Below are 24,883 nucleotides of genomic sequence, written 5' to 3'. Positions count from 1 at the left end.
AAAGCAAGAAACTTGGAAATCAAAATTAATAATTTCCTCCCGTCAAGCAGGAAACGCAAAGATTTTTTAATATTATCCAAACTAGTCCTTGTCCAGAAACATTCCTTGACCTGCCCTTATAAAAAAACACCTACCACTGAACTTGCTTTTCACCACCTGAATCATTGAGATTGGAGAAAAAGGATACAGGTCCAAATTTGACCAGTCCTGTAACATGACATCCACCTTGGTAGTGGATCTGGATCCAGGGAGCAAAAAATCTCCATCATCTTGAGGGTGGTCGTAAACTTGTCCATACTGTATTAGGATCCAGAATACCATCATGGTATTTTATTTCTTTTATTTCACAATTCTATGGTGGTAAAGAGCTGACCCGAGGGTTGAAAAGTGATATTTTAGCAATAAAAGGATCTAAAGTGATTTGAGAGACCAAGGCTCATGATCAAGCTATTGATTATAATACACCAGGTAACATCAGAATCCTTACAAACTGGTACACTCGATCCATTAGGTAAAATATAATGAGTTTGCCTAGGGTTAGGAACTGGACTAGTTAGAAGACTAAATTTAGCCTTTTCAGATTGTTTGAATATAGCAAACTAAATAAAAGGTTTAAAAACCTCACTACTACCAACCCCCAAGAGCTCGGTAATAGCCTGAGCAATATCATCATTCCCACCATAATCCACAAGCTTAGTTTTCTCTGGATTCTCTCTTTAACTAAAAGACACTTTTTTTTTTTTCTTCTATCTTTATCCATAAGCTGAACATATTCTTTCATAAGAGGGACTGTAAGTTAATAGAGAACAATAAATGTCTAAAGCACAGTACTTTCCTTGACAGGGGACACAAATTGAATGAGGATCTTTATCAAACTCCTTGAAAATTTAATGGAAGAAAATCTATCAAAGAGAGACTAAGACATCCCCGATTCATCTAAAGCTAAAGAACACTTCTAATCTCAAAAGCCACAATCTGGATTCATAGATTGAAATACATATCTAACTGGAATAGCTACAACAGGAAGACTGAAATGGTGTCCCCTAGTTATCTTGCCGTGTTTTTATTGCCATACTCCTCCATATAAATATTATACTACACTAGATCGACACAGCCAATACACTGAAATAAAGTAAGAAATTTTAAATGTTTAAGATAGACATTGACATTTTACTAGCTTCAAGAATGAAGCCTGATGATCCTTAGGTGAGGTCCATAGAAAATATTTGTTTTTAAATATTTAACTTAGCCGGTGAATATATAATAGCTGCTGCTCCAGCGGCTCGACAGAAAACACACACAAAAACTCGCGAGCGATCGCTATGAAGGTTGCGGGTGTGCCCACCAGCGCCAACTATCGGCCAGATACCGCATATACATGTAAACAGACCCAATTTTTTCTCTGTCGGCCTTAACGACAAGACGTATCAATACTCGCTGTATAACCTGGAGTTTTCTCAACATATTTGGTGAAGTACTTCCTTTTGGTTTGAGCTTTCGCAGTGCAGGTGTTTTATCTTCAACTTAAATCTTGAACTCGTTTTTGGATAGATTTAATTTTTGATGACTTTGGATTGTTTTTTGGACTTTCTTTGACTTTTAAATGGCCGACCCTTCCCTTAGTACGGAAGTGTGTTTTAGGCTTTTAGCAATTATCTTATCACGTTATAAATTAATTATAGATTTTCCTCTATATATTTTATATCTCAACCGCCTTTATTAGGCCTCTTCGATTAGCTTTCCATTTATAATAAACATCAAGATAAATTTTAATGATTTGTTTATATGCAACCTTTCCTGAGAGTAGGCGGTCCTAACTTGGAAACTGAAGTTAAACAACGTTGAGCCCTTTCAATCGTAAATAACTTTTACAGAGCAAATGATTTAAAACTTATTAAATGAATATTTTTTAGTAGATATTTTATGAAAGATTTTCTTTGAATAGTCTTCGTACTGTTTCAAAGATGAACTAACGTTTAGTTTATTTATGCTACGCAGTTTGCGCTCTATCGTTACGATAGAGAGAGAGAGTATCATGGTTTCACTTTGCAGAAAGAGTAAATCGATTCTGACGTTTTGCTCATTCTTCTTTCAAAGCTTAAATGTTTTAAATACTATTTTAAAGGAACTTTTTAATTGAAAAACCTTTCAGTTTTTTTTTTTCCTTTGGTCAAATAACCTGTTTATTGACGAAAGGTAAGTGGGCTCTTCTCTTCGGTGCGAAATCAGAGAGAGAGAGAGAGAGAGAGAGAGAGAGAGAGAGAGAGAGAGAGAGAGAGAGAGAGAGAGACGGAGAGAGAGAGAGGAGAGAGAACGTTCCGATCTTTATTCTCGTCCCAAGCGAGTAACGTTATTCTCGAGTCAGTTTTTTACTCTCGTCCCTAGTCTCTGTACGGGGAGAAAGGATAAAACGTTTTTAGTTTTTATTCTCGTCCCAAGGCACTGTACGGTGAGAGATTGAAAACGTAGTTTTGAATGAACTAGTGTTTAGTCTCCTTCCCAGCCACTGATCTTTTTATCTTAAAATATGTTTACTGTTTTTTGCTTGTTTTAATGTGCTTACATTATACGACTGATTTCGCAATTATAACCTTTTGATGAGGGTAGAATTGCGTGCTTCAGGTAGAAATCAGTTTTATTCATACCTAATGTGAATTGTTAAAAAATTCGATTTCAGTGAAATAAGTGCAAAACAGAAAATCGTAGTGATAAAGTGATAATTGCGCAAAGTGTTATCAGTGTTGCGTCCGAGGGTTCGTCTGTTCGTGCCTGTCGTTCGCCTAGTCCGAGACCTCTTGCAAGCTCCCAAGCCCAGGGGAGAAGTAATGTCGTACGACTTATGGGTTCGAGAGGACTTGATCAGCGAACAGACGTTCCCTCTATGGTTTCAGGCGTGTCTCATCAACACCGCCCCTACCATAAGACGAGCGAGACGATTTCTCCTCGTCATCCGAAGGCTTTTCGCATAAGAAACCGTGGAACAAGGTTTCGAGGCCCTTTAAGCGAAAGTCAGTCCTTTCAGGACAGGTCCAGCGTCCTGGTTTTAACTATTAGGACAGCTCTGACCCTATGCAGTCATCGGAAGACTGCTCGCCGCCTAAACAAAAGCGTAACAGGCTCCGAGAGTCTTTTTGTAGGCAAGGTTTTGCAGTCACAGACGTTACCCTCGTCTCTTACCGCAACCATTCCCGTTGATCCTAAATGGGTTGTACGGCAAGACATTTAGAATAAGCTTGCCTCTCTTATGGAGGACTATTCTGCTGAGCAGGTTCACGATGATCCCCGCCGCTTAGCTGATCGAGATCCTGGCCGTCAGCCGCCCAAACGAACCTTTGCTACGTCCTGTTGAAGTTGACGTTACAAAGTCACGTCTGTCACGTTTTGTAGAGCCTCACTCGATGCAGTCCAGTGTTGACTTTCAGCCGCTTGTGGACGTTTCAGCCGCTGCCGCATGCTCTTGTTGACGTTCAGGACGTTCGCCAACCAGCGAAGTTGACTTGTTTTGACGTTGAGCGTCAAGCACCGCAGTCAAGAGTTGTTTTGACTGCTCAGTCTAGGCAGTCAAGGCAGTCTCGAGTTGACGTCGAGCGTCCTCCCGCACCTGTTGGTTGTTGCTGTTCAGTCCTTTAAGCAGTTACATGACATAGCGTCCTTGACTGCTACTGTTGCTCCTTTGCGTGTGGACTCTGCTTGTCAAGCATTGCCACCACGGCAGGTCTCTCCCTTGCTTGAGACTCGGCTTTTGTCGGACAAGGTTCCTTCAGATGAGGAAGTTGCTGTTCCCCCTCCTACTGATATTCCCTTGAGGACTCTGTCAGACGGAGAGGAGCCTAAAGCTGCTCAGCCCTCTATGGACTTTAAATAAATCATGCTGATTTTTAAGGATCTTTGTCCGGATCTTTTTGTAACTGCTGCTCCTCGTTCGCCTAAACGTCAGAGTTTACACTAGGCCTAGCTACTTCGAAGCCGTTGTTTTATAAGCTAGTGCTCTCTCGCTCTTCTAAGAGAGCTTTACGTTTGCTAGGCGACTGGTTTATCACCAGGAGGAGTTTGGGGGAGACAGCCTTTGCTTTCCCTACTTTTAAGCTGGCTTATAGAGCGAGAGTCTGATATGACACGGGAGAAGTTCTCGGCTTGGGAGTTCCTGCCTCTGCCCAGATAGACTTCTCAAACCTCATAGACTCTCCCTGGCGCCTGGCCATGAGACGCTCCAAGATTTTATGGTCGACTTCAGAGCTAGACCATCTCCTGTTAGGAGTTTTTTCGAGCGTTTGAAGTTTTGCTGTACAATTATGTCATGCATAAACAAGGCTTTCAGGGATGGTTCCATGATCTGACAGCCACGTTCTCTGCAGGAACAAGTCCCTCAGGGATGGCTCCAATGATCTGGCAGCCATGTTCACTGCAGGAGTACGTAAGAGGCAAGTGCGCTCAATGTGTTCATTGTCAAGACAAACTTCATGATGAAGTCTACCAGGCTGTCTTGACAGCATTAATGGAAGGCGACTGGATGGTCTCTCTCGACCTTCAGGAGGCATACTTCCACATTCCTATACACCCGGATTCCCAACCGTTTCTGAGGTTTGTTTACAGTAATGTGGGGTACCAGTTTTGAGCCCTGTGCTTTGGCCTCAGTCCTGCTCCTCTCGTGTTTACGAGGCTCATGAGGAATGTGGCAAAATCCCTCCATCTATCGGAGATCCGAGCCTCCCTGTATTTGGACGACTGGCTTCTCAGAGCATCGTCCAGTCTTCTCTGTCTGCAGGATCTACATTGGACGTTGAGTCTGGCCAGGGAGTTGGGACTTTTGGTCAACCTAAAAGTCCCAACTGATCCCATCCCAGATTATTCTATATTTGGGGATGGAGATTCGCAGTCCAGTTTTTTTGGGCTTTTCCGTCTGCCACCGAGTAGAACAAGCCCTGCTCGAAGTCCAACTAATGCTGAAAAGAAAACGTTTGTTCAGTCAGGAGTTGGAACAGTCTCATAGGGACTCTCTCATCCCTGGAGCAGTTTGTCTCACTAGGGAGACTACACCTTCTGCCTCTCCGGTTCCATCTAGCCTCTCACGGGAACTAGGACAAGACGTTAGAGACGGCATCATTCCCAGTCTCCGAACCAGTAAAGGCATGCCTGAAATGGTGGGACAGCAATATCAGTCTGAGAGAGGGACTATCCCTAGCAGTCAAGAACCCAAACCACGCGTTGTTCTCAGACGCGTCGGATTTGGGTTGGGGTGCGATCCTGGACGGTCGGGAATGCTCGGGTCTGTGGACCTCAAGTCAGAAGAGCATGCACATCAACGGCAAGGAACTATTAGCAGTCCACTTGGCCTTGATGATATTCGAAAGCTTCTTCGAAACTAAGTGGTAGAGGTCAACTTAGACAACACCACAGCTTTGGCGTACATCTCCAAGCAAGGAGGCACACACTCCTTCATGCTGCTCGAGATCGCAAGGGACCTTCTCTTATGGTCAAGAAATTGAGGCATCTCCCTGTTGACGAGATTCATCCAGGGGGACTTGAACGTCTTGGCAGACTGTCTCAGTCGGAGGGGTCAGGTGATACCCACGGAATGGACCCTCCACAAGGACGTGGGCAAGAGTCTTTGGGCTACTTGGGGTCAACCCACCATAGACCTCTTTGCCTCCTCGTTGACCAAATGGTTACCAATCTATTGCTCTCCAGTCCTAGATACAGAAGCAATCCACATAGACGCGTTTCTACTGGATTGGTCTCTTCTGGACTTATATGCATTCCCACCATTCAAGATAGTCAACAAGGTACTGCAGAAGTTCGCCTCTCACGAAGGGACAAGGTTGACGTTGGTTGCTACCCTCTGGCCCGCGAGAGAGTGGTTCACCGAGGTACTTCAATGGCTGGTAGACTTTCCAAGAAGTCTTCCTCTAAGGGTAGATCTGTTACGTCAGCCCCACGTAAAGAATGTCCATCAAAGCCTCCCCGCTCTTCGTCTGACTTCCTTCAGACTATCGAAAGACTCTCAAGAGCTCGAGGCTTTTCGAAGGAGGCAGCCAGTGCGATTGCAAGAGCGAGGAGAGCTTCTACCATTAGAGTATACCAGTCGAAGTGGGAAGTCTTTCGAGACTGGTGCAAGTCAGCATCTGTGTCCTCGTCCAGTACCTCTGTAGCCCAAATCGCAGATTTTCTTTTACATCTGAGAAAGGTTCGCTCCCTTTCAGCTCCCACGATTAAGGGCTACAGGAGCATGTTGGCTTCGATCTTTCGACATAGAGGCTTAGATCTTTCCAACAATAAAGATCTCCAAGATCTCCTTAAGTCTTTCGTGACCTCTAAGGAACGTCGTTTGGCAACTCCTGGATGGAACTTAGACGTGGTCCTAAGGTTCCTCATGTCAGACAGGTTTGAGCCATTACATTCAGCCTCCCTGAAGGATCTCACCCTCAAGACACTTTTCCTAGTGTGCTTGGCTTCGGCTAAAAGGGTCAGTGAACTTCATGCCTTCAGTAAGAACATCGGCTTTTCTACAGAAAAAGCCACTTGTTCACTTCAACTTGGTTTCCTGGCCAAAAATGAACTGCCTTCTCGTCCTTGGCCTAAATCTTTTGATATTCCTTGCTTATCAGAGATCGTAGGCAACGAACTGGAAAGAGTATTATGTCCTGTTAGAGCTCTTAAGTTCTATTTAGCTCGTACTAAGTCATTACGAGGTAAATCTGAGGCATTATGGTGCTCAGTTAAGAAACCATCATTGCCTATGTCAAAGAATGCTTTGTCATATTTTATCAGATTTTTAATACGAGAAGCTCATTCTCACTTGAATGAGAAAGACCGATGTTTGCTTAAGGTTAAGACGCACGAAGTTAGAGCTATAGCAACCTCCGTGGCCTTCAAGCAAAATAAATCTCTGCAAAGTATTATGGACGCGACTTTTTGGAGAAGCAAGTCAGTGTTCGCGTCATTTTACTTAAAAGATGTCCAGACTCTTTACGAGGACTGCTACACACTGGGTCCATTCGTTGCAGCGAGTGCAGTAGTGGGTGAGGGTTCTACCACTACATTACCCTAATTCCAATATCCTTTTTAATCTGTCTCTTGAAATGTTTTTGATATTGTTTTTTGGGTTGTACGGAAGGCTAAGAAGCCTTTCGCATCCTGGTTGATTTGGCGGGTGGTCAAAGTCATTTCTTGAGAGCGCCCAGATTAGGGGTTTTGATGAGGTCCTGTTGTATGGGTTGCAGCCCTTAATACTTCAGCTCCTGGGAGTCTTTCAGCATCCTAAAAGGATCGCTGGGCTTCGTGAGGAAGACAGACTAATAAGGCAAAGTAATCGTCTAAGTCAACTTCCTTACCAGGTACCTTTATATATTTGGGTTTTGTTATGATATAACTGTCAAAAACTCCAAGCATATACGCTGTAAACTTAATTAACTCTGGTCTCTACCCACCACCATGGGTGTGAATCAGCTATTATATATTCACCGGCTAAGTTAAATATTTAAAAATGATATTTTAATTATAAAATAAATTTTTGAATATACTTACCCGGTGAATATATAAATTAAAGGCCCCCCCTTCCTCCCCGATAGAGACCCAGCGGGATGAGAAAAATTGGGTCTGTTTACATGTATATGCGGTATCTGGCCGATAGTTGGCGCTGGTGGGCACACCCGCAACCTTCATAGCGATCGCTCGCGAGTTTTTGTGTGTGTTTTCTGTCGAGCCGCTGGAGCAGCAGCTATTATATATTCACCGGGTAAGTATATTCAAAAATTTATTTTATAATTAAAATATCATTTTACTTATTTTTAATAATCTTAATAAGGAATAAAGAAGGGTACATATGACCCAAGTTACACAACTGAAATGTGTACTATCGTGATCAGTTAGAGGGAAAAACTACCAGGTAAACTGGAATTTTTAGGGATAAAATAAAATGCTCTCGAGTTGATGGCATCCAGCAGCATGTATTTTTAGTCAAATGGGATTTAATATCTTTTGAATTATTTATGATATTATATAAAACATAGATGTGCCAAAAAATTCAAAAATATGATTTAAATAGCTCAAAGTATTCATGGGGAAAGTAGGGTTGAGTTCCAGTTTGATCTCGGTCTACCCTGCGACTTTACTGAAGCTGTCATCATATATGCAAAATAAAGGTAGGCATATGAGATGAGAATGTAATTTCAATTCTCTTGCTATGTACCCCAGGTCTATAAAAGAAATACAAACAAATATTTTATACTAGGCATGATCCATGTCCAATCCAATTTGCATTGTCCAGAGAAACCTGCTCCATGACTAAGAGAGTGGGAAGAACTGGGGTTAATGGGAAATTCAGATCATATGGGGACTGGTGAAAAGGAAGCTCTCTTGAAGGACTATGGTGAAGAGGAAGCTCTTCCTTAGGGCTAAGGACAAAACTGAGAGGTAAAACAATTGACGGGGAGTCTGGATGAGCATCAGAAGAGGACGTAGAAACAGAGGGATGGCTGTAGGAAGAGTTTGGCAAGGTTATAAAACTTAGTACTCCAAACAAATTGCATCTTATCCTCCAACTTCTTATCATAATACCTAGGTGCTAGGATTATCTTCTTTCTTATGGTTGGTGACACCCACAAACTGTGAGTGGATGCCAGATTCTACATGCCTAGCACCTTAGTAGCTTTTAATATTTTTACCAGGAATATTCATGTTGTGCTGTTAGTTCCTGCTTGAGCTCTGTTAATTTGCTGTTGGTTAACAACTCGGTTAGACTCTAGGTTTGTGGCAACGTTTTTCTTTAACCAGCCATCAAACTTGACCTAGTGTGTCAACCTCATCATATCCTTGTGAATACTGTCCTTTAAAGAAAAACCTTTGACCTTTAATTTTGGGACACATTCATGTGATTTTTTTATGTGATAGGTTTTAGGTTAGAATGGTAATTTCATAGATAAGAAAGATGCTTGCATCGTTTCCTCTCAGCACTTATGTCAAGAATCTGGACCATATTCTTTTTTCTGTGCTACTAAAGTAAACATAGAATCTGATGATGATTATTTCCCCTATAGACGAAATGAGACATGAAGTTTTAAGAATAAAAACCATCACATTGTTAAGACAGCAGACTTCCATGATCATAAGATGACTCGGTGTTGTTTACAAGGAGGAACTAGGTAAAAAGTCAGGGGTTAGAAAACTTGGGACATTTTCTGTTACTTTTGGGACATGATAAGAGGGCAGAAAAAAGAAGTGAAAGCCTAAAGCTTGAATGAAAGCAAAAATAGGTTGATGGATTATTGTTTAGTAGAAGTATAACATAAACCCCTCCAATTGGTTGAGACACCGATGCTCTGCAGATTACTGTATTTGAGTGAGTTCATAGCGAGGCTGAAAACACTTGCATGATGTGCAGGCACACTTCCCACTACCAAATGGATAAGAAACAGAAAAAAATCTTATGATGCATTCAAAAAGCATTTACTACTTAATGCAAAAGAGGTATTTCCACTATTAAAGAAAATGAGAGATGTTGTAATGGTGGGACCATAGAATGCTAAGAATCATTGCCATAGATTTATTGGAAGATAATGCAGCATTACAAATTTGAAAGTAGCTGGGAGTGTGGTATCCAACAGCTGGAAACTAGACCAGGCTCTTGCTTTACAATACATGCAATGTATTCTTTCATATTTGTAAAACTAATTTTCATGTTGCCTTACCTTTGCTTTTATATTAATCTAATCTTGTTTTATCAAATATGAATATCTTAACTTTTTTAAACATTATCTTGATGCATTTAACTTATAATTCTGTTTAGGTCTTGTATCTCGGAAGTCTTTGATCAACGTTAAAGCAGTAGTTGGATACTGAACTTGAAAGTTTGTTGAAAAGTAGCAATGTTTCCATTTATAGTACTTTTCATTAAGGGTATAAATCTCACTAGTCTTGTTATGTCACAGCTGACTTTTGAGTATCTTATATTAATACTAGAATCACTTGGTTATTCCCACTGATAGTCCCAAAGGATTTGTAAATATGACCAAAGCGCAGACTTGGAAATGGTAGCCTAAGTTACACTACCTCCAAATTTTAACCTTATAATGCCTAGCTTATGAAATTATCATTTTAAACTCTAAACTTATCTATGTTAGCAATAATACTATACCATCAAATACTCACTTATATTACAATGGAAATATTATACGGACAAAATTATATGGTAATGCAGTATAATATTTACTTAAACCAGCTAAACTAATTAATATCTCCTATCCTCTTTTCAATAAAATTACCACTAAATGTTTTACTTGTCTAAAAACAAATTAACACCTTACATCCAAATATATCATAGGAAGACACTAACAGTATGAATTGAGATGTTTATAACATGTATCATAACATGATACTATATTTTTGTCATATACCATAAAAGTGTTTTCTATCCTTAAAGTCTTATTCCACTAACAAATACAACCATTTAAATATAGAAAATAAGAATACTTCACAATATTGTTTTCCACCCAATTACAGTATTACAATAGTCAAGCACTGAATACTATCTGTGCAAGTAGAGTATGGTATTTAATGCATCACCTGTGTTTTTCATTCCTTTACATATTGCTAAAACACCCAAAGTTTGCAACTGTCTAATAAGGAATTATAGATTTGTACATATTGCACAAATTTTCTTGTCTTGATCAATACAAACACATGAAACTTCCTGTTCTATTTAGATATCCAAACATGTTATTTCTAGTAATTAACAAAGGCTTAATATCCTCACTGTCACTGTGATTAGTCTTCATATTTATTTTTACTCTTTACCTTTAATCTTTAACAAGTTTTCTATCGAACTGTCATCAGCTTTCTAACTATCAGGGCACACACCATCAGGTCTGGTGTCTAGGAAATATGATAATAGAAAGGTAGTCATTTAGACGACCATCCTGCACAGTTCACAATTTCTGCAAAAGACGACAGAATAATGGGAACAGGCTAATGGGAGGCAAAAGTAAAAAATTATTAATTAGAATAGAAAAATATAGCTTCCCTTAAAAGTGAGGAATATATATAGTTCATGTGTGTATTTAAAACTAAGCTTGAAAGATATACAACTTTAGTGATATAATTGTATTGTATTTGAGATTTTCATAGAAATAAGGTATCTCGCCCAAAATGCTGTATTTACAGTCAAATGGATTTACAAGAACTTTACTATCACTGAAGTAATTAGTATGTAGTGTATGTAATATATGAATGTCAGAGTATGTGTATAATGAATGGTGTTCATAATTATCAGTAACACTACTAATAAAATGCTGTAAAAATTTTAATGCATGTGTGATATTACACTGGACTAACCTGCATTTACATTTCTATGTACATATGTGTGTATATGTATTTTTAAACTGACATCTTACATACTGTATATATACTGAAAATATTCTTACCAGATCCCCTGAAGTGCTGTATTGAGTATCTGCAAAAGTTCCTGCTTTTTCCGTTGGCGACTGCTCATTCCTGCAAGTTTCATAACCAGGCTAGCCTTCCCAATTGCCCTATTAATGATCAAGTACTGTAACTGTTCCACCACAACAAGCAATTGATAGGTAGTGTATGTAATGTATGAATGTGTGTATATGTAGTCACCAGCTGAGAAAAATGTGTATTTTAAAGAAGAGTTACTGCAGGTTTGTTGATTGTCTTGTGTTTCTGTCATTATTAAGAACTTATTGTTGATATAGCTGCTTTACCAAATATTGTAGTTTTATGTTGGAGATATTCTGAGTGTGCAGATGGAGTTCTTCCTTTTTCCTTGTTTTGGAGTAGCAAAACTGTATTGGCCTCTCACAAACCCTTCGCTACCGCATCCTGGTGTATGGTGCTGGTCGTATATGAATAGTCATTGAGCACCAAAGTTTTCATACAGGCCCATAATATATCAGTCGGAGATTGGCCCTGAAGAATCCTCAGTTTTTCATTAATACTCTAAAAAAGATTCTGTTGTTAGGTACCTTGTAGAATATTGTTTGATTAAAGATGATCTGAATTCTTCATAGTAAAGCCGAGATACACCTTTTCTTGCGTTCATCCAGTAAAAGATACTGATCATGCATGACCTTATTACTGTACATCTGCCATTAACATGGTTGGAAATTCCATCAGAAAATGCTTGAAGTCCATCTCTAAGTCAATTAGCAAAATGGATTGAAGAAGAGTATGGTATGCTATGTCTTATGCTGGGGACATGGTATTCAGAGGCAGTTTGTTATGGTAGGATTACTCATCACCTATTGTCAAAATAATTTTAACCTAGAATCGGTTCTGATGGGAGTTTTCTTTGCCGTCCCTTTTCTTGTATCAGTAAAGTGTACTTTTGGTACTGCTAATCAAGGCAGGTTGAAGGAAAATAGGCGTTTCCGCAGTTTCTTTAACTGAAGGTTCCACCAATTCGGATCAGTTTTCATATTGAGCTTCGCTCAGGTTGCTTTTGTGTCCTAAATGCTTTTATGATCAAATTTATCTATTTGATAGAACTTTGTAAGTATTTTCAAATCTTACTTTGAAAGAACATGAAAATTAAGAGCATTATATATGGAGGTTATATATTTTGAGTAACTGATGTTTCTTCAACTCCAGTTAAGGGGAAACATATCTTTTGATATATCTTATGGAACCTGACCTTTCCTCAGGGTCATGAAGAAAGGAAACCTCGCATAAGGTTGAAGAAAGGGTAGGAGACATTAAGTAATCCAGCTTATTAGAAGAAAAGATTTTTATGTATCAAAAATTTCCTAAATAGGCATAACAAAATATGAACAATATCTATTTCTTCCAACATTTTATGACCATGCTCAACTGTAGCAGAAGAAACTAACATGAAATGTGATAAAAATAGGCTAAACAAAATAAACACTTCTACAGTACTATAATAAATAAACTATGATAGATACATCTGTACCCGCTTTCAACATTGTTGAAGGTTTTTGAAGTTTTGCATTACCAAGTACCTTTTTCACCAGAGCAAATATATTACTAGTTGATTGCTATATATCTGTGTTAATTTGGTTTTGGCCTGGCTCAGTATAGAGTTGTTGTTCAGCTTACTAACATAGCCCCTGTGAAAATAATAGCTTGAAGGTTTTTGGAGTTTTGCATCACCAAGTACCTTTTTCACCAGAGCAAATATATTACTAGTTGATTGCTGTATATCTGTGTTAATTTGGTTTTGGCCTGGCTCAGTATAGAGTTGTTGTTCAGCTTACTAACATAGCCCTTGTGAAAATACTAGCTTGGCCCTGGCTCAGTGGCTTATCCCAGACATCCTCTAAATCATCTCCAATGATAACTGCTATTTTTAAGCATTGCCATTACTGTGCATTTCAAATAAAGCTGATCTTGAAGCACTATCACTAATATCTCTAACACAGAAAGTTCAGCTTTCAACATTTACATTACTCGGTACCATTCAAAATGCACTAAACATTAGGAAATCAGAATATAACAAACAGTGTTAGCCCATCACCCAAAGAATTACAATGTGATGATGGGAGCCAAACATACGTGAACCTTATCTCAGCGTGCCGATCATTTAGTAATTGCTAATGTTATGATAAATGATGGTTAGGGATAATTTCATATATTGTAGATACCTGTAATATAGGTGATTTAGTTTAATATAAGGAAACCTAACAGTATCCAATAGATGAAGATGGAAATGAAGGAAAATGGAATACCTACCAAGGGACTAGCTTCTTCCCCTAAAATAAGGCAAACAATGGGACTACAAAAGAAAACCCACCTTCTCCTTCAAGTAGTCAGATCACTGTAATCAGAGCATTACTGACAAAATATTTAAATAAACACAGCTACCCAACTAATGCTAACTAGAGAGTAAGATTCCTACACAAAATTTTGTGTTCCAATCATCAAACGAGAAAAACCATAATCGATTTTATTGTTTACATTTTAAGTAGCTATAGAACCTACATACGAGTAAAGCAATTGTAGACCAGAAACCATTATGTTAAAAATAATAAAGTAAGGCTACAAATCATACCTGAATTATACAGCACTACTGTAATTTAAAACAAGCGGAATGCAATACATTAGGATAATCATTTACCAATCAGGATAAGGAAAGATCACCAGAACCTTGTAAAAAAACATTGTCACTTGGGAAGTAAATATTGCGAGGACTAAAAGGGTGGTAGGGAGGCTTATCAGGCATAGGATCTCTTCAGGCACTTCCCTTGGTTGGGGTTCCTATACTGGTGATTACTGGGCGAGAGGAGGGTAAATAAAGAATTTTTTCTTCTAAACATAAAAAGCAAGCTCTTTGTATAAATGTGTCAAAATAAGTTTTATTATAAAAATTCTGTTATTGTTCTTTCATATTATAAGTGTTTGGTTAGGCTGTGAAATCGACATACTTTGCAAAAGATCACAGACACCTCTGTTCATATACTTATGGTGCAAGAGTTAACAGGTGTGTCCATTCATATGGTCTTCCTGTGAGGGTGATCTCTAATGCACATGTTTACAGGTGTGTCCATTCAAATATTCCTTAAGCGAGATTGATCTCCAATTCAAAACTTCAGAGATGTTTCTATTCATACTGTTCTGCAGTGAGCTTGATCCTCCGTGAATGAGTTCAGAGGTGTGTTCTCATTCAGCTCCTGTCAATTTCATGACTTCAGTCCCATGATGCATTCTTGATGCAAGAACTTCCAGTTGTGATTTTGAAAATCTTGTTGGTAAAGTTGTCCCTGTTGTGATTGTAATCCTCAGTACAAGAGTTCACATGTTCAGTACCAATGAGTGGTATGGTCTCTGCCATGACTGGAATTGTTCAACGACACTAGGTCAAAGTGTATGTGTCCACTGGTGTTGCTTTTGTTGTTAGTAAATCTCATGTCCATAATTTCTATTTGTTTTGGCTGTTAAGGTTGGTCAAATACTGGTATCAGTGAGATCATGGTCAAAGCCTCTTCCTGTTGAAGAATGGTGTTCTTGAAAGTGTTTTTCTTTGCTCTAAGTAGCACAGGGCTCATCCTAGATGAAGCAGAAGCTTGATGCCAAACACTTTTCAAGGGGAACACGGTTGGTACTGAATGTCTCGTCTTGTATGCTGGATATTTCATCCTTTTGGAATATTTTGGGAATGCATCTTGTGAAAAAAACAATTCCTCTGAGCAAATGACCAGTGTGGCAAGGAGACTAGAATACATATTACTAGGTCCAAAATACTAAGGTAAAGCATTTCTATAATAAATTTTGCAAAATTATATATGTATGGACAAAATATTGTACCATATATAAAGCATATTGTATGAAATGTGTAATATTTTGTAAAAAACAACCCTGTTGTAATAACACTGATTATTTTGATGTGCCTTACTTATAGTGAATCACAATGCTAATATCTATAAAATGTGAGCTTCTCGACCTTGAAACAAAATGTAAAGATTTATCTTTACCCCTATATCCTTCTCTTCTGGGACCAACCACTATGGTTTCTTTCTCATACCCAAGGACAGGAACCATGCTTGGTAGCCAATGTGAAACTCTCGAGTATCAGTACATATCCGTCACACAACAGATTACACCCTTGTACTTTGTTTACCAGTTTATCAAAAAATGTATGTTCTTAAACAAATACAAACTCATCCTTTAATTAGAGTATTCTTTCAGGAAAACTGGATGCGATTGTTGAAACTCTAACAAGATAGCGATAGTTACTGCTGGGTGGCTGGGAAGCCCTACAACCTGACAGGCCACCGAGCTTTCCTTTTGTTTTTAACCACAGATGTACTTCTGGCACTCTGTTGCCTGTTTTAAACTCTAGCTGTTTTTTTTTTTTTTTTAGATAATTGTGTTACCAGATCGTCGTTGGCAAGAGATACTAGGAAGGAAGGATGGTTTTTAATGGTTTCCAAAAACTGTAGCTGGGTGACAGCTTTCTATGTAAACTTGTCAATATCCATATTTTTGTTCCTGTTATATAGCATTCCTGTTAGCTGTTTACTCCCTTACTTGTGTGGCCAGGTGACGACAACGTAACCCTAAAGAGGTTGGCAATCCTTAGACATCAATATGCATCATTTGAGGAAGGAGGGTTTACTACCTCTGAGTGTGGAACAGAAGGGCGTCACCCTTCTCCTTTCCTAGTGTCTTCCTGTTCCTAAAAAAAGGTGCGGCTAAAGATGTATCACCTGGTGTTACTGTCTCTTCATGAAGTTCCTGTGATCTTTTCCTTGTTGGAGCATTGTCATTAGCCTGGGTCACTCTTTGGAGGAGAAATTCAAGTTCGTCCTCCACTTCTGCCTCACCCTTCTCATCACACACTGCCAGTTGATATAGAACGGCTCCACCCTACTTTTCCCTCATATGGATGAAGAAGGCCAAGAAGACTGATTGATCTCCCACTGTGTCGCTTCAGGAGTTGCTCGACTCTCTTCACCAAAGGAGGAGATGGCACCTCAACACAGAGGACTCCTGTGAACACATCCACAAGCGCTCTATAGTTTGTGTATGATCCTCAGGTGAGGACTCTCCTCACAAGATCTTCACAAGCTCAGTTTTCAATGGATAGCTCTACCCACACAAGTTTGTCTTTCAACCTCATCAGTCTTCACATGTAAAGACTCCTTTACACTTGCAATTTCCTAGGACACGCTCTTATTCACGCATACAGTCATCCCTACTCTGACCTTCTGAGAGCACATACAGGTATTCATCTTTTAGTAAGGCCAAAAACTTGATTGTTCTACATTCGCCTGTGTGACCTAGACATACCTACATCACTGTGCACAGGCTCCCCACAGATGTGATCGGAACACATACCATGCGCTGGATCCCATGGATACAATTTGGGAACGTATTGCGTGGTGGACCCCACAGATACATTCCGGGAATGTATCACGCACTGGATCCTTACTTCCAGATCCCTGTGCACCAGTGCCCCAAGAGCAAGAACCCTATGCACTTGATATCACCACACAAGCACAATACTATTCTTTATGAGATCCTGCCGTGCTCCGAAACCTGACGACAACATAGGACTTTCCCGCTCATCCTCACGTTGAGTTGAAACAGATGAATTCCCGGCTAATTTTAGAAGAGAACAAGGAAGATGTCTAAGAAGACAGGTTAATAGGGCTCACATGGTCATGACTAAAACTGTTTTGGGGAAGGCATCCAAGTATGTTCTTAACTTATTTGCTAAGTGAGAGGGTGTGTACTGGGAACGTTCCCTTCCCCGAGTACAGTATATCTATTAATACTCAGTATGAGTGCTTGCACATCTGTTTCCTGGGCTGTTTTCTAACGAGAATGCGCATGCTCTCTGCCTTTGGGAATGAAGGTCCCCCCCCCTTTCCTGGATGACCTTTCTCTCTCTTTCAGGAGAGAGAGGGAAGTGAGGAGTGCCAAGAGTCGTCCCCTCTGGAACAAACATTGGTATGCTCTGCTTTTGCACCTGTGTTTGGTCTCTTACCAGATGCAGTGCCCTTGACCAAGCGCTGTTACTTCATCCAAAGAAATTGTCTTTTAAAGATGTCCATTCAGCATAGCTACATGTCTCTGATGATCTCTCCACAAGTATGTGGGAACTGTATGTACCAAGATAAGCAGTATGTACCAGAATCGTACCATCTCTTGCACCCTTGATTGGGAGAAAAGGCCGCTACTCTCTTTAGTGTCCTTATTCCAACAGCTCTCAAAAGACAATGAGATCAGAACCGCTTTGAATGCTCTAAAGATCATTGAGACGTCACATCTTGTACGTCCTATCATCGGCAAGACTCCTTACTGCCAACAAGGCCTTCACACAACATCCCTATGCTCTGTTCAATGCCACGCTTATAAAAAAACTGTAGCATCTAGTACTGCTCAAACCTCTGAGGGCACAGGAACTAGGTGTACATTGGTCCCTGAGGAGTCAGCCTTTCAAGCTGTCGTCCTCTACAAAGGTTTTCCCTGTTTCTTTGTTCGGTCTGTTACGAAAATACTCAAGAAGGAATTTATTAAGCTGCTGAGTTTAAACATAGCTTCAGCTACTCTTAAAAGAAAATACCATGTGTAAAGACTGATTGTACAGTCTAATGAAAGTTTGTCCGGCCTTGCCTCTTCTCATGGGGAGTACTGTACCACTCTCCAACCCAACACAAGAAGGTGGGTCTGTCGAGGTACAGGTTCTCACTCTCCTGCTACTAATACTCGGTACCATACACGAAGGAGTATGCACATTGTCGGTCAGGATGAAGGCAGAAGCCTTTGGCTTTCACCCCTTCAGAGAGCTTCAGAAAGGCATCTGTATACTGTGACCACCTCTCTCATATGTGAGATGAGGAGTCCGATTGGTCGGAGATGGATTAGATAGATAAATGCTTGTGATTAGAAAACAAAGAATAAGATCGCTACATCTTGAAGTCACAACCAGTCTGAAGTTCAGGAAATTGTGCCTTTTTATCAGTAAGGCAGGCATGCACAAAGTGATATGCTTATCTGTTGCAAGCCTGAAAATCCATAAAATGCAAGAGCAGTGTTACCAACCATGAGGCAAATTCCTTGGGAACAGAAATAAAGTACCGAAAAGATTCACTGTTTACAGATAAGGGTGAAACTATAGATAATGGTTTTGGTTTGTATGTGAACAAACCAATAATAATGAAAATAATTATTGGGTCAAATAAGATCATTTTAAAATGAAATGCTTTCTGAATTTTAAGAAAGAAAAAAAAAAGGCAATTCATGCATGGAATGAGTTCATTAATGTTTTATCATTTCTAGAACATCAGTCCTATGATTCTTTTTTTTTATGACAAAATAGCTGTTGTTGTGAAAATGTCAAGAGCTTATTGAGACCATTTTTATTAGCCTAAAGTCTCTTGATCTGCTATAATAAGTTTACAAAAGCTAATAACTTACTACCAAAAGCATTTATTTAACTGGATGCTGCCTTGCCACCCATAAATTGATTCCTTTTTTTATGTGTAGCCAAATAACTGTAGAACACAGTACTGTGGTTGTATTTCCAAGAGGAAATGAGAGTTAGTACTGTACCAAACATTTGCCTTATACAATGTTTTTTTTTATAGAATTTTTTTTGCTGTTTGTGGTTTGAGTTGTCCTAGTAACATGTGTAATAAAACAACTCTTTGGAATAGATATGTTAGAAATGTATGTATTTTAACCTTAAGTTTCTACAATACAGTGCTTACATTGGGTGCCTTGTAAGGCCAGGACTATTGTCTGGGTATGTTTAATAGCATGTAAGCTAATTTCAGAAACTTCTCTACTATATTTCAAGATTATTCCTATTTAAATAAATGTAGCACTGAAAACCCTTATCTTCAAAGCTTGGGTTGCAGGAGCACTTTTTTGCATGAAGGCCTTTTATCTTAAATTATTATTATTACAATATTTTTTGTCCTGTAATCCTGTTCTAAGTGACGTAATGTTAATATTTGAAATAATGAATTAAAAGAAATACAGGTACAGTATTGACATTTAACCATGGGAAAGAACTAATATCATAATTTCTGAAAGTTTTACCATTTTTCTTTTGTAAAGTTATCTGAAAGCACAATACAGAAATTAATTTAAACTTGGGCAATGAAATATCCAGATATTCTAGTGCTACAAGTAGTTTTTCATGTGCTTTACCTGTAAACTCAAAAACTGGGTACAGCACGAAAAATATTACAGATTACATTTTTGTCATTGTAGTAGTTGCTATTATTAGGATTGCAATTCGTAAGAATTATTATGTAATTCAGCACAAGATGTATTAAATCATACTAGTAAAACTAATTATTTGGAAATTTTGATTGGAAAAAGACTAATCATAATGGCAAAAGTAACATAGGGTGAAATCTGAGGAAATTGTTAGAGAATTTTATTCATAACACTACATTGTAGGAGATAAGATAGAAATACTTGCCTTGCCTGTCTTTCATTTTAGTGGGAAATAATATTTTTCTTTTACAGATTTAGTGCTGATTTGGAGCAGTTTGCAGATGAACTTTTAAAGAAGGCCGGAGTTTAAGATTTAACTTGGCATTGCTATTGATGAGTCTCGGTTTTATATGGAGGTACATCTATCTTACCATTTTTTTTTATAGTTATATATTTTTTATATGCAAATGTATTATTTTCTTCCGCGAAAGGTTATTAAATGTAAATTTGGTAGCTGAGTTTTCTCTTGGATTTTGGGTATTGCTTTACTACAAATATAAAAATAATTAGACAATACACTATAGTTCTGCCTAAATCCAATACTCTACTAAAATGTAAGCTAACATTAACTGTAATAGCATATTTTTTAAATGGCAATGTTGACATAATTTTTTTTTTAATGACCTGAACTTTCCACTCAAAAGTGATCTTCATGTGCACTATGGACATGTTTAGTTCTGGGTCTCACTTTGCCATATATCCAGCTTTTTATGTTAATTTACATCACACCCACCGTTGTTTGGAGCTCTCTAGTTGTTCTAAGTACAGTAGTACAATTTTACTTGTCTCATTGTTTTCTTAAAAGTTAGCTTTTATGTTTGTAATTACTGCGTGGTCAGAAAACAACAACTTTTCAGTCTTGGTTTCTTGTTACTTATTTTCTCTCACATACTTTTAATAGGTATGTTAAGTTTGCTTTTGAGTATTAGTACTGTACAGAGTTGCTAATTGATTTTCATATGTGTATAGAACTCTCTTTATGTTTACAGTAATTGTCTTTGGGAATGATACAGTATTGGATGGAGATTCTAGGAAATTCTTTTCTATCTGAGGACTTTGTTATTTTTAAGTTTAGATTTGAAATATTTTCCCTCAACAAATCATAAGAAAAGTACTTTTGCCTTAGTATTTGTCATGGCAGCAGACAATTTTAAATTAGTTAGTCAAAAGAAAGAAATCCAGCAAAATTTTTATTTTGTAATCATCTACAGTATTCTGGAATGACAGATGAGATGTTGACGAATGACGAAAGATGTCATAGTAAAAATAAGTGATGTAAACTATTTCATGCATTATAATGAGATGGTGACAAATGCATATGTAGATTTTTTTTTTATACAAGATTTTAATGTTGATTAATTCAGTATGATTTACAAACCCTTTTTTAGTAATCTTATTTGTTCTTTCAAGTCAAGCAAATCTTTTTTCCACATGCAAGTATTATACAATTATATAGAATGATATCGGATGTGTACATTCCAACTTCAGCATGTATAGGTTGAATATTGTAGGCTCAACTTTCCCACTTTATACTTTTCTCTGCTTCAGAATACTGTGCATGTATTTTATGATACCAATATTTGTAATTTATATTTTTTATTTTACCATACTCTTCTTCATTCTTAAAATCTGATAAGGAAATAACTGATTAATAATAAGATTATCAATCTTTTGCCATGAAAACTTAATATAACTTAATATATACATACATGTCAGAGGAAGTTATGTAAAGAGCTAGTTAGCTTTACTTTGTAGATATCACTGTGGAGTAATGAGTACTTGTTATTCTTTTAAAGTTTAACACAGCTTTTAAGTGATCTCTTGTTTCTAGTCAGAAGTGAAACATAATTCTGTGATTCTCTCAACTTCATAATATTTGTCTTGAGAATCAAGACAAATTCTGTAGTTTTGGGGTGAATTATAATTATATTAGCTTTACTATAGTGCTTTTTGTGGGGTCTATACATTTTCTTTTCGAATGCATTATGATTTTGATTATTTTTTCAAGAAAACTCCTAAGTTCTACATAACGGCCTCAACATCAATATCAATGAAAATGTTAATGAAATCTGGAACTTTACAAAATGACCTGTACATTAAAGCTCAAGAATGTGTAACAAATCATGAAAGATATCCTCTCAATAAACTGCTAATTTAGATGATTTTAGCTAATTTATACTGCTAAGAAGTCAGTCAATTTTCATGTTCCCTTAACTTATTATTACTGTAATTCTATTTTATCAATTGGAAATAAATCAGTATTGAAGCTGAATCTCTATGTCTTGATGCCCACCCAATTTCCACTTTGCTTCAAAGTTGCTGTCATGTACAGTATATTTAAAAAAGAAGCAATATTTTTTCATGCTTACAAAAACATTTGAAAAGTTCTGAATAAAAAATGTTATTTTTATTAATAAAATAAATTTTTGAATATACTTACCCGATAATCATGTAGCTGTCAACTCCGTTGCCCGACAGAATTCTATGGAGGGATACGCCAGCTATCACAATACTAGAAGGGGGTGTATTTACCAGCGCCACCTGTGGCCAGGTACTCAAGTACTTCTTGTTGACACCTCCTCAATTATTCCTCGGTCCACTGGTTCTCTATGGGGAGGAAGGGAGGGTCGATTAAATCATGATTATCGGGTAAGTATATTCAAAAATTTATTTTATTAATAAAAATAACATTTTTCAATATTAAACTTACCCGATAATCATGTAGCTGATTCACACCCAGGGGGGTGGGTGAAAACCAGTGTACAAGATTAAAGGATAGCTAAGTATCCCATATTTCATATAATCAGTTATCCACAATAACAATGAAATAATAAGTACCTGGTAAGGAAGTCGACTTGAACCGTTACTCTGCCTTTAATAAGATCGTCTTCCTTACTGAGCGCAGCGTTCCTCTTGGGAGGCTGAATCAACTCAAAGGTGCTAAAGTATACCGGGCTGCAACCCATACTAAAGGACCTCATCACAACCTTTAACCTTGGCGCTTCTCAAGAAAGAATTGACCACCCGCCAAATCAACAAGGATGTGGAAGGCTTCTTAGCCGACCGTACAACCCATAAAAAGTATTCAAGAGAAAGGTTAAAAAGTTATGGGATTATGGGAATGTAGTGGCTGAGCCCTCGCCTACTACTGCATTCGTTGCTACGAATGGACCCAGGGTGTAGCAGTACTCGTAAAGAGACTGGACATCTTTGAGATAGAATGATGCGAACACTGACTTGTTTCTCCAATAGGTTGCATCCATAACACTCTGCAGAGAACGGTTCTGTTTGAAGGCCACTGAAGTAGCCACAGCTCTCACTTCATGTGTCCTTACCTTCAGCAAAGCAAGGTCTTCTTCCTTCAGATGAGAATTTGCTTCTCTAATCAGAAGCCTGATGTAGTAAGAAACTGAGTTCTTAGACATTGGTAGAGAAGGCTTCTTGATAGCACACCATAAGGCTTCTGATTGTCCTCGTAATGGTTTTGACCTTCTTAGATAGTACTTAAGAGCTCTAACTGGGCAAAGTACTCTCTCCAGTTCGTTCCCCACCATGTTGGACAGGCTTGGGATCTCGAACGACTTAGGCCAAGGACGGGAAGGAAGCTCGTTTTTAGCCAAAAAACCGAGCTGCAAGGAACATGTAGCCGTTTCAGATGTGAAACCTATGTTCCTGCTGAAGGCGTGGATCTCACTTACTCTTTTACCTGTTGCTAAGCACACGAGGAAAAGAGTTTTTAATGTGAGGTCCTTAAAAGAGGCTGATTGGAGCGGTTCAAATCCTGATGACATTAGGAACCTTAGGACCACGTCTAGATTCCAGCCTGGAGTGGACAACCGACGTTCCTTTGAGGTCTCAAAAGACCTAAGGAGGTCCTGTAGATCTTTGTTGGAGGAAAGATCCAAGCCTCTGTGGCGGAAAACCGCTGCCAACAAACTTCTGTAACCCTTGATCGTAGGAGCTGATAGGGATCTTACGTTCCTTAGATGTAACAGGAAGTCAGCAATCTGGGTTACATTGGTACTGGTTGAGGAAAACTGCATTGGCCTTGCACCAGCTTCGGAAGACTTCCCATTAAGACTGATAGACTCTGAGAGTGGATGTCGTCCTTGCTCTGGCAATCGCTCTGGCTGCCTCCTTCGAAAAGCCTCTAGCTCTTGAGAGTCTTTCGATAGTCTGAAGGCAGTCAGACGAAGAGCGTGGAGGTTGGGTGTACCTTCTTTACGTGAGGTTGACGCAGAAGGTCCACTCTAGGAGGAAGAGTCCTGGGAACGTCGACCAGCCATTGCAGTACCTCAGTGAACCATTCTCTCGCGGGCCAGAGGGGAGCAACCAACGTCAGCCGTGTCCCTTTGTGAGAGGCGAACTTCTGAAGTACCCTGTTGACAATCTTGAACGGCGGGAATGCATACAGGTTGAGATGGGACCAATCCAGCAGAAAGGCATCCACGCGAACTGCTGCTGGGTCTGGAATCGGAGAACAATACAAGAGGAGCCTCTTGGTCATCGAGGTAGCGAATAGATCTATGGTTGGCTGACCCCACAGGGCCCAAAGTCTGCTGCAAACATTCTTGTGAAGGGTCCACTCTGTGGGGAAGACCTGACCCTTCCGGCTGAGGCGATCTGCCATGACATTCATATCGCCCTGAATGAGCCTCGTTACCAGCGTGAGCTTTCGATCTTTTGACCAAATGAGGAGGTCCCTTGCGATCTCGAACAACTTCCTCGAATGAGTCCCTCCCTGCTTGGAGATGAAAGCCAAGGCTGTGGTGTAGTCGGAGTTCACCTCCACCACCTAGTTAAGCTGGAGGGACTTGAAGTTTATCAAGGCCAAATGAACTGCCAACAACTCCTTGCAATAGATGTGAAGTGTCCTTTGCTCCTGATTCCATGTTCCCGAGCATTCCTGTCCGTCCAGTGTCGCACCCCAGCCCGTGTCCGATGCGTCCGAGAAGAGACGGTGGTCGGAGGTCTGAACAGCCAAAGGTAGACCTTCCTTGAGAAGAATGCTGTTCTTCCACCACGTTAGAGTAGACCTCATCTCTTCGGAAACAGGAACTGAGCCCGTCTCTAGCGTCATGTCCTTTATCCAGTGAGCAGCTAGATGATACTGAAGGGGGCGGAGGTGGAGTCTCCCTAACTCGATGAACAGGGCCAGCGATGAAAGTGTCCCTGT

At 39.1% G+C, this 24,883-nt stretch overlaps 1 protein-coding gene across 3 annotated transcripts in view; it reads left to right on the top strand.

Annotated features, from left to right (window-relative positions):
* Kap3 (kinesin associated protein 3) overlaps positions 1–22,055 on the top strand; it is a 146,583-nt gene extending 124,528 nt beyond the window's left edge. Inside the window, exons 16-17 of one of the 3 annotated variants that reach the window (XR_011041518.1) lie at positions 11,421–11,576; positions 19,960–22,055. Coding sequence is in view for 2 of the 3 variants with exons in the window: in XM_068360792.1 (XP_068216893.1) it covers positions 8,267–8,342 (76 nt within the window). In the remaining variant the exon portion in view is untranslated. Of the gene's footprint in view, positions 1–8,266; positions 8,358–11,420; positions 11,577–19,959 lie in introns of those variants that run through there. The other 2 variants (XM_068360793.1, XM_068360792.1) reach the window with 2 other exon arrangements.
* The last annotated feature ends 2,828 nt before the right edge of the window (positions 22,056–24,883 follow it).

The sequence above is a fragment of the Palaemon carinicauda genome, chromosome 37 (genome assembly GCF_036898095.1).
Source record: "Palaemon carinicauda isolate YSFRI2023 chromosome 37, ASM3689809v2, whole genome shotgun sequence".
In the NCBI taxonomy this organism is placed as follows: Eukaryota; Metazoa; Arthropoda; class Malacostraca; order Decapoda; family Palaemonidae; genus Palaemon; species Palaemon carinicauda.
The sequence above is the reverse complement of the archived record's forward strand: the minus strand, read 5'-3'. Positions and strand labels throughout refer to the sequence as shown.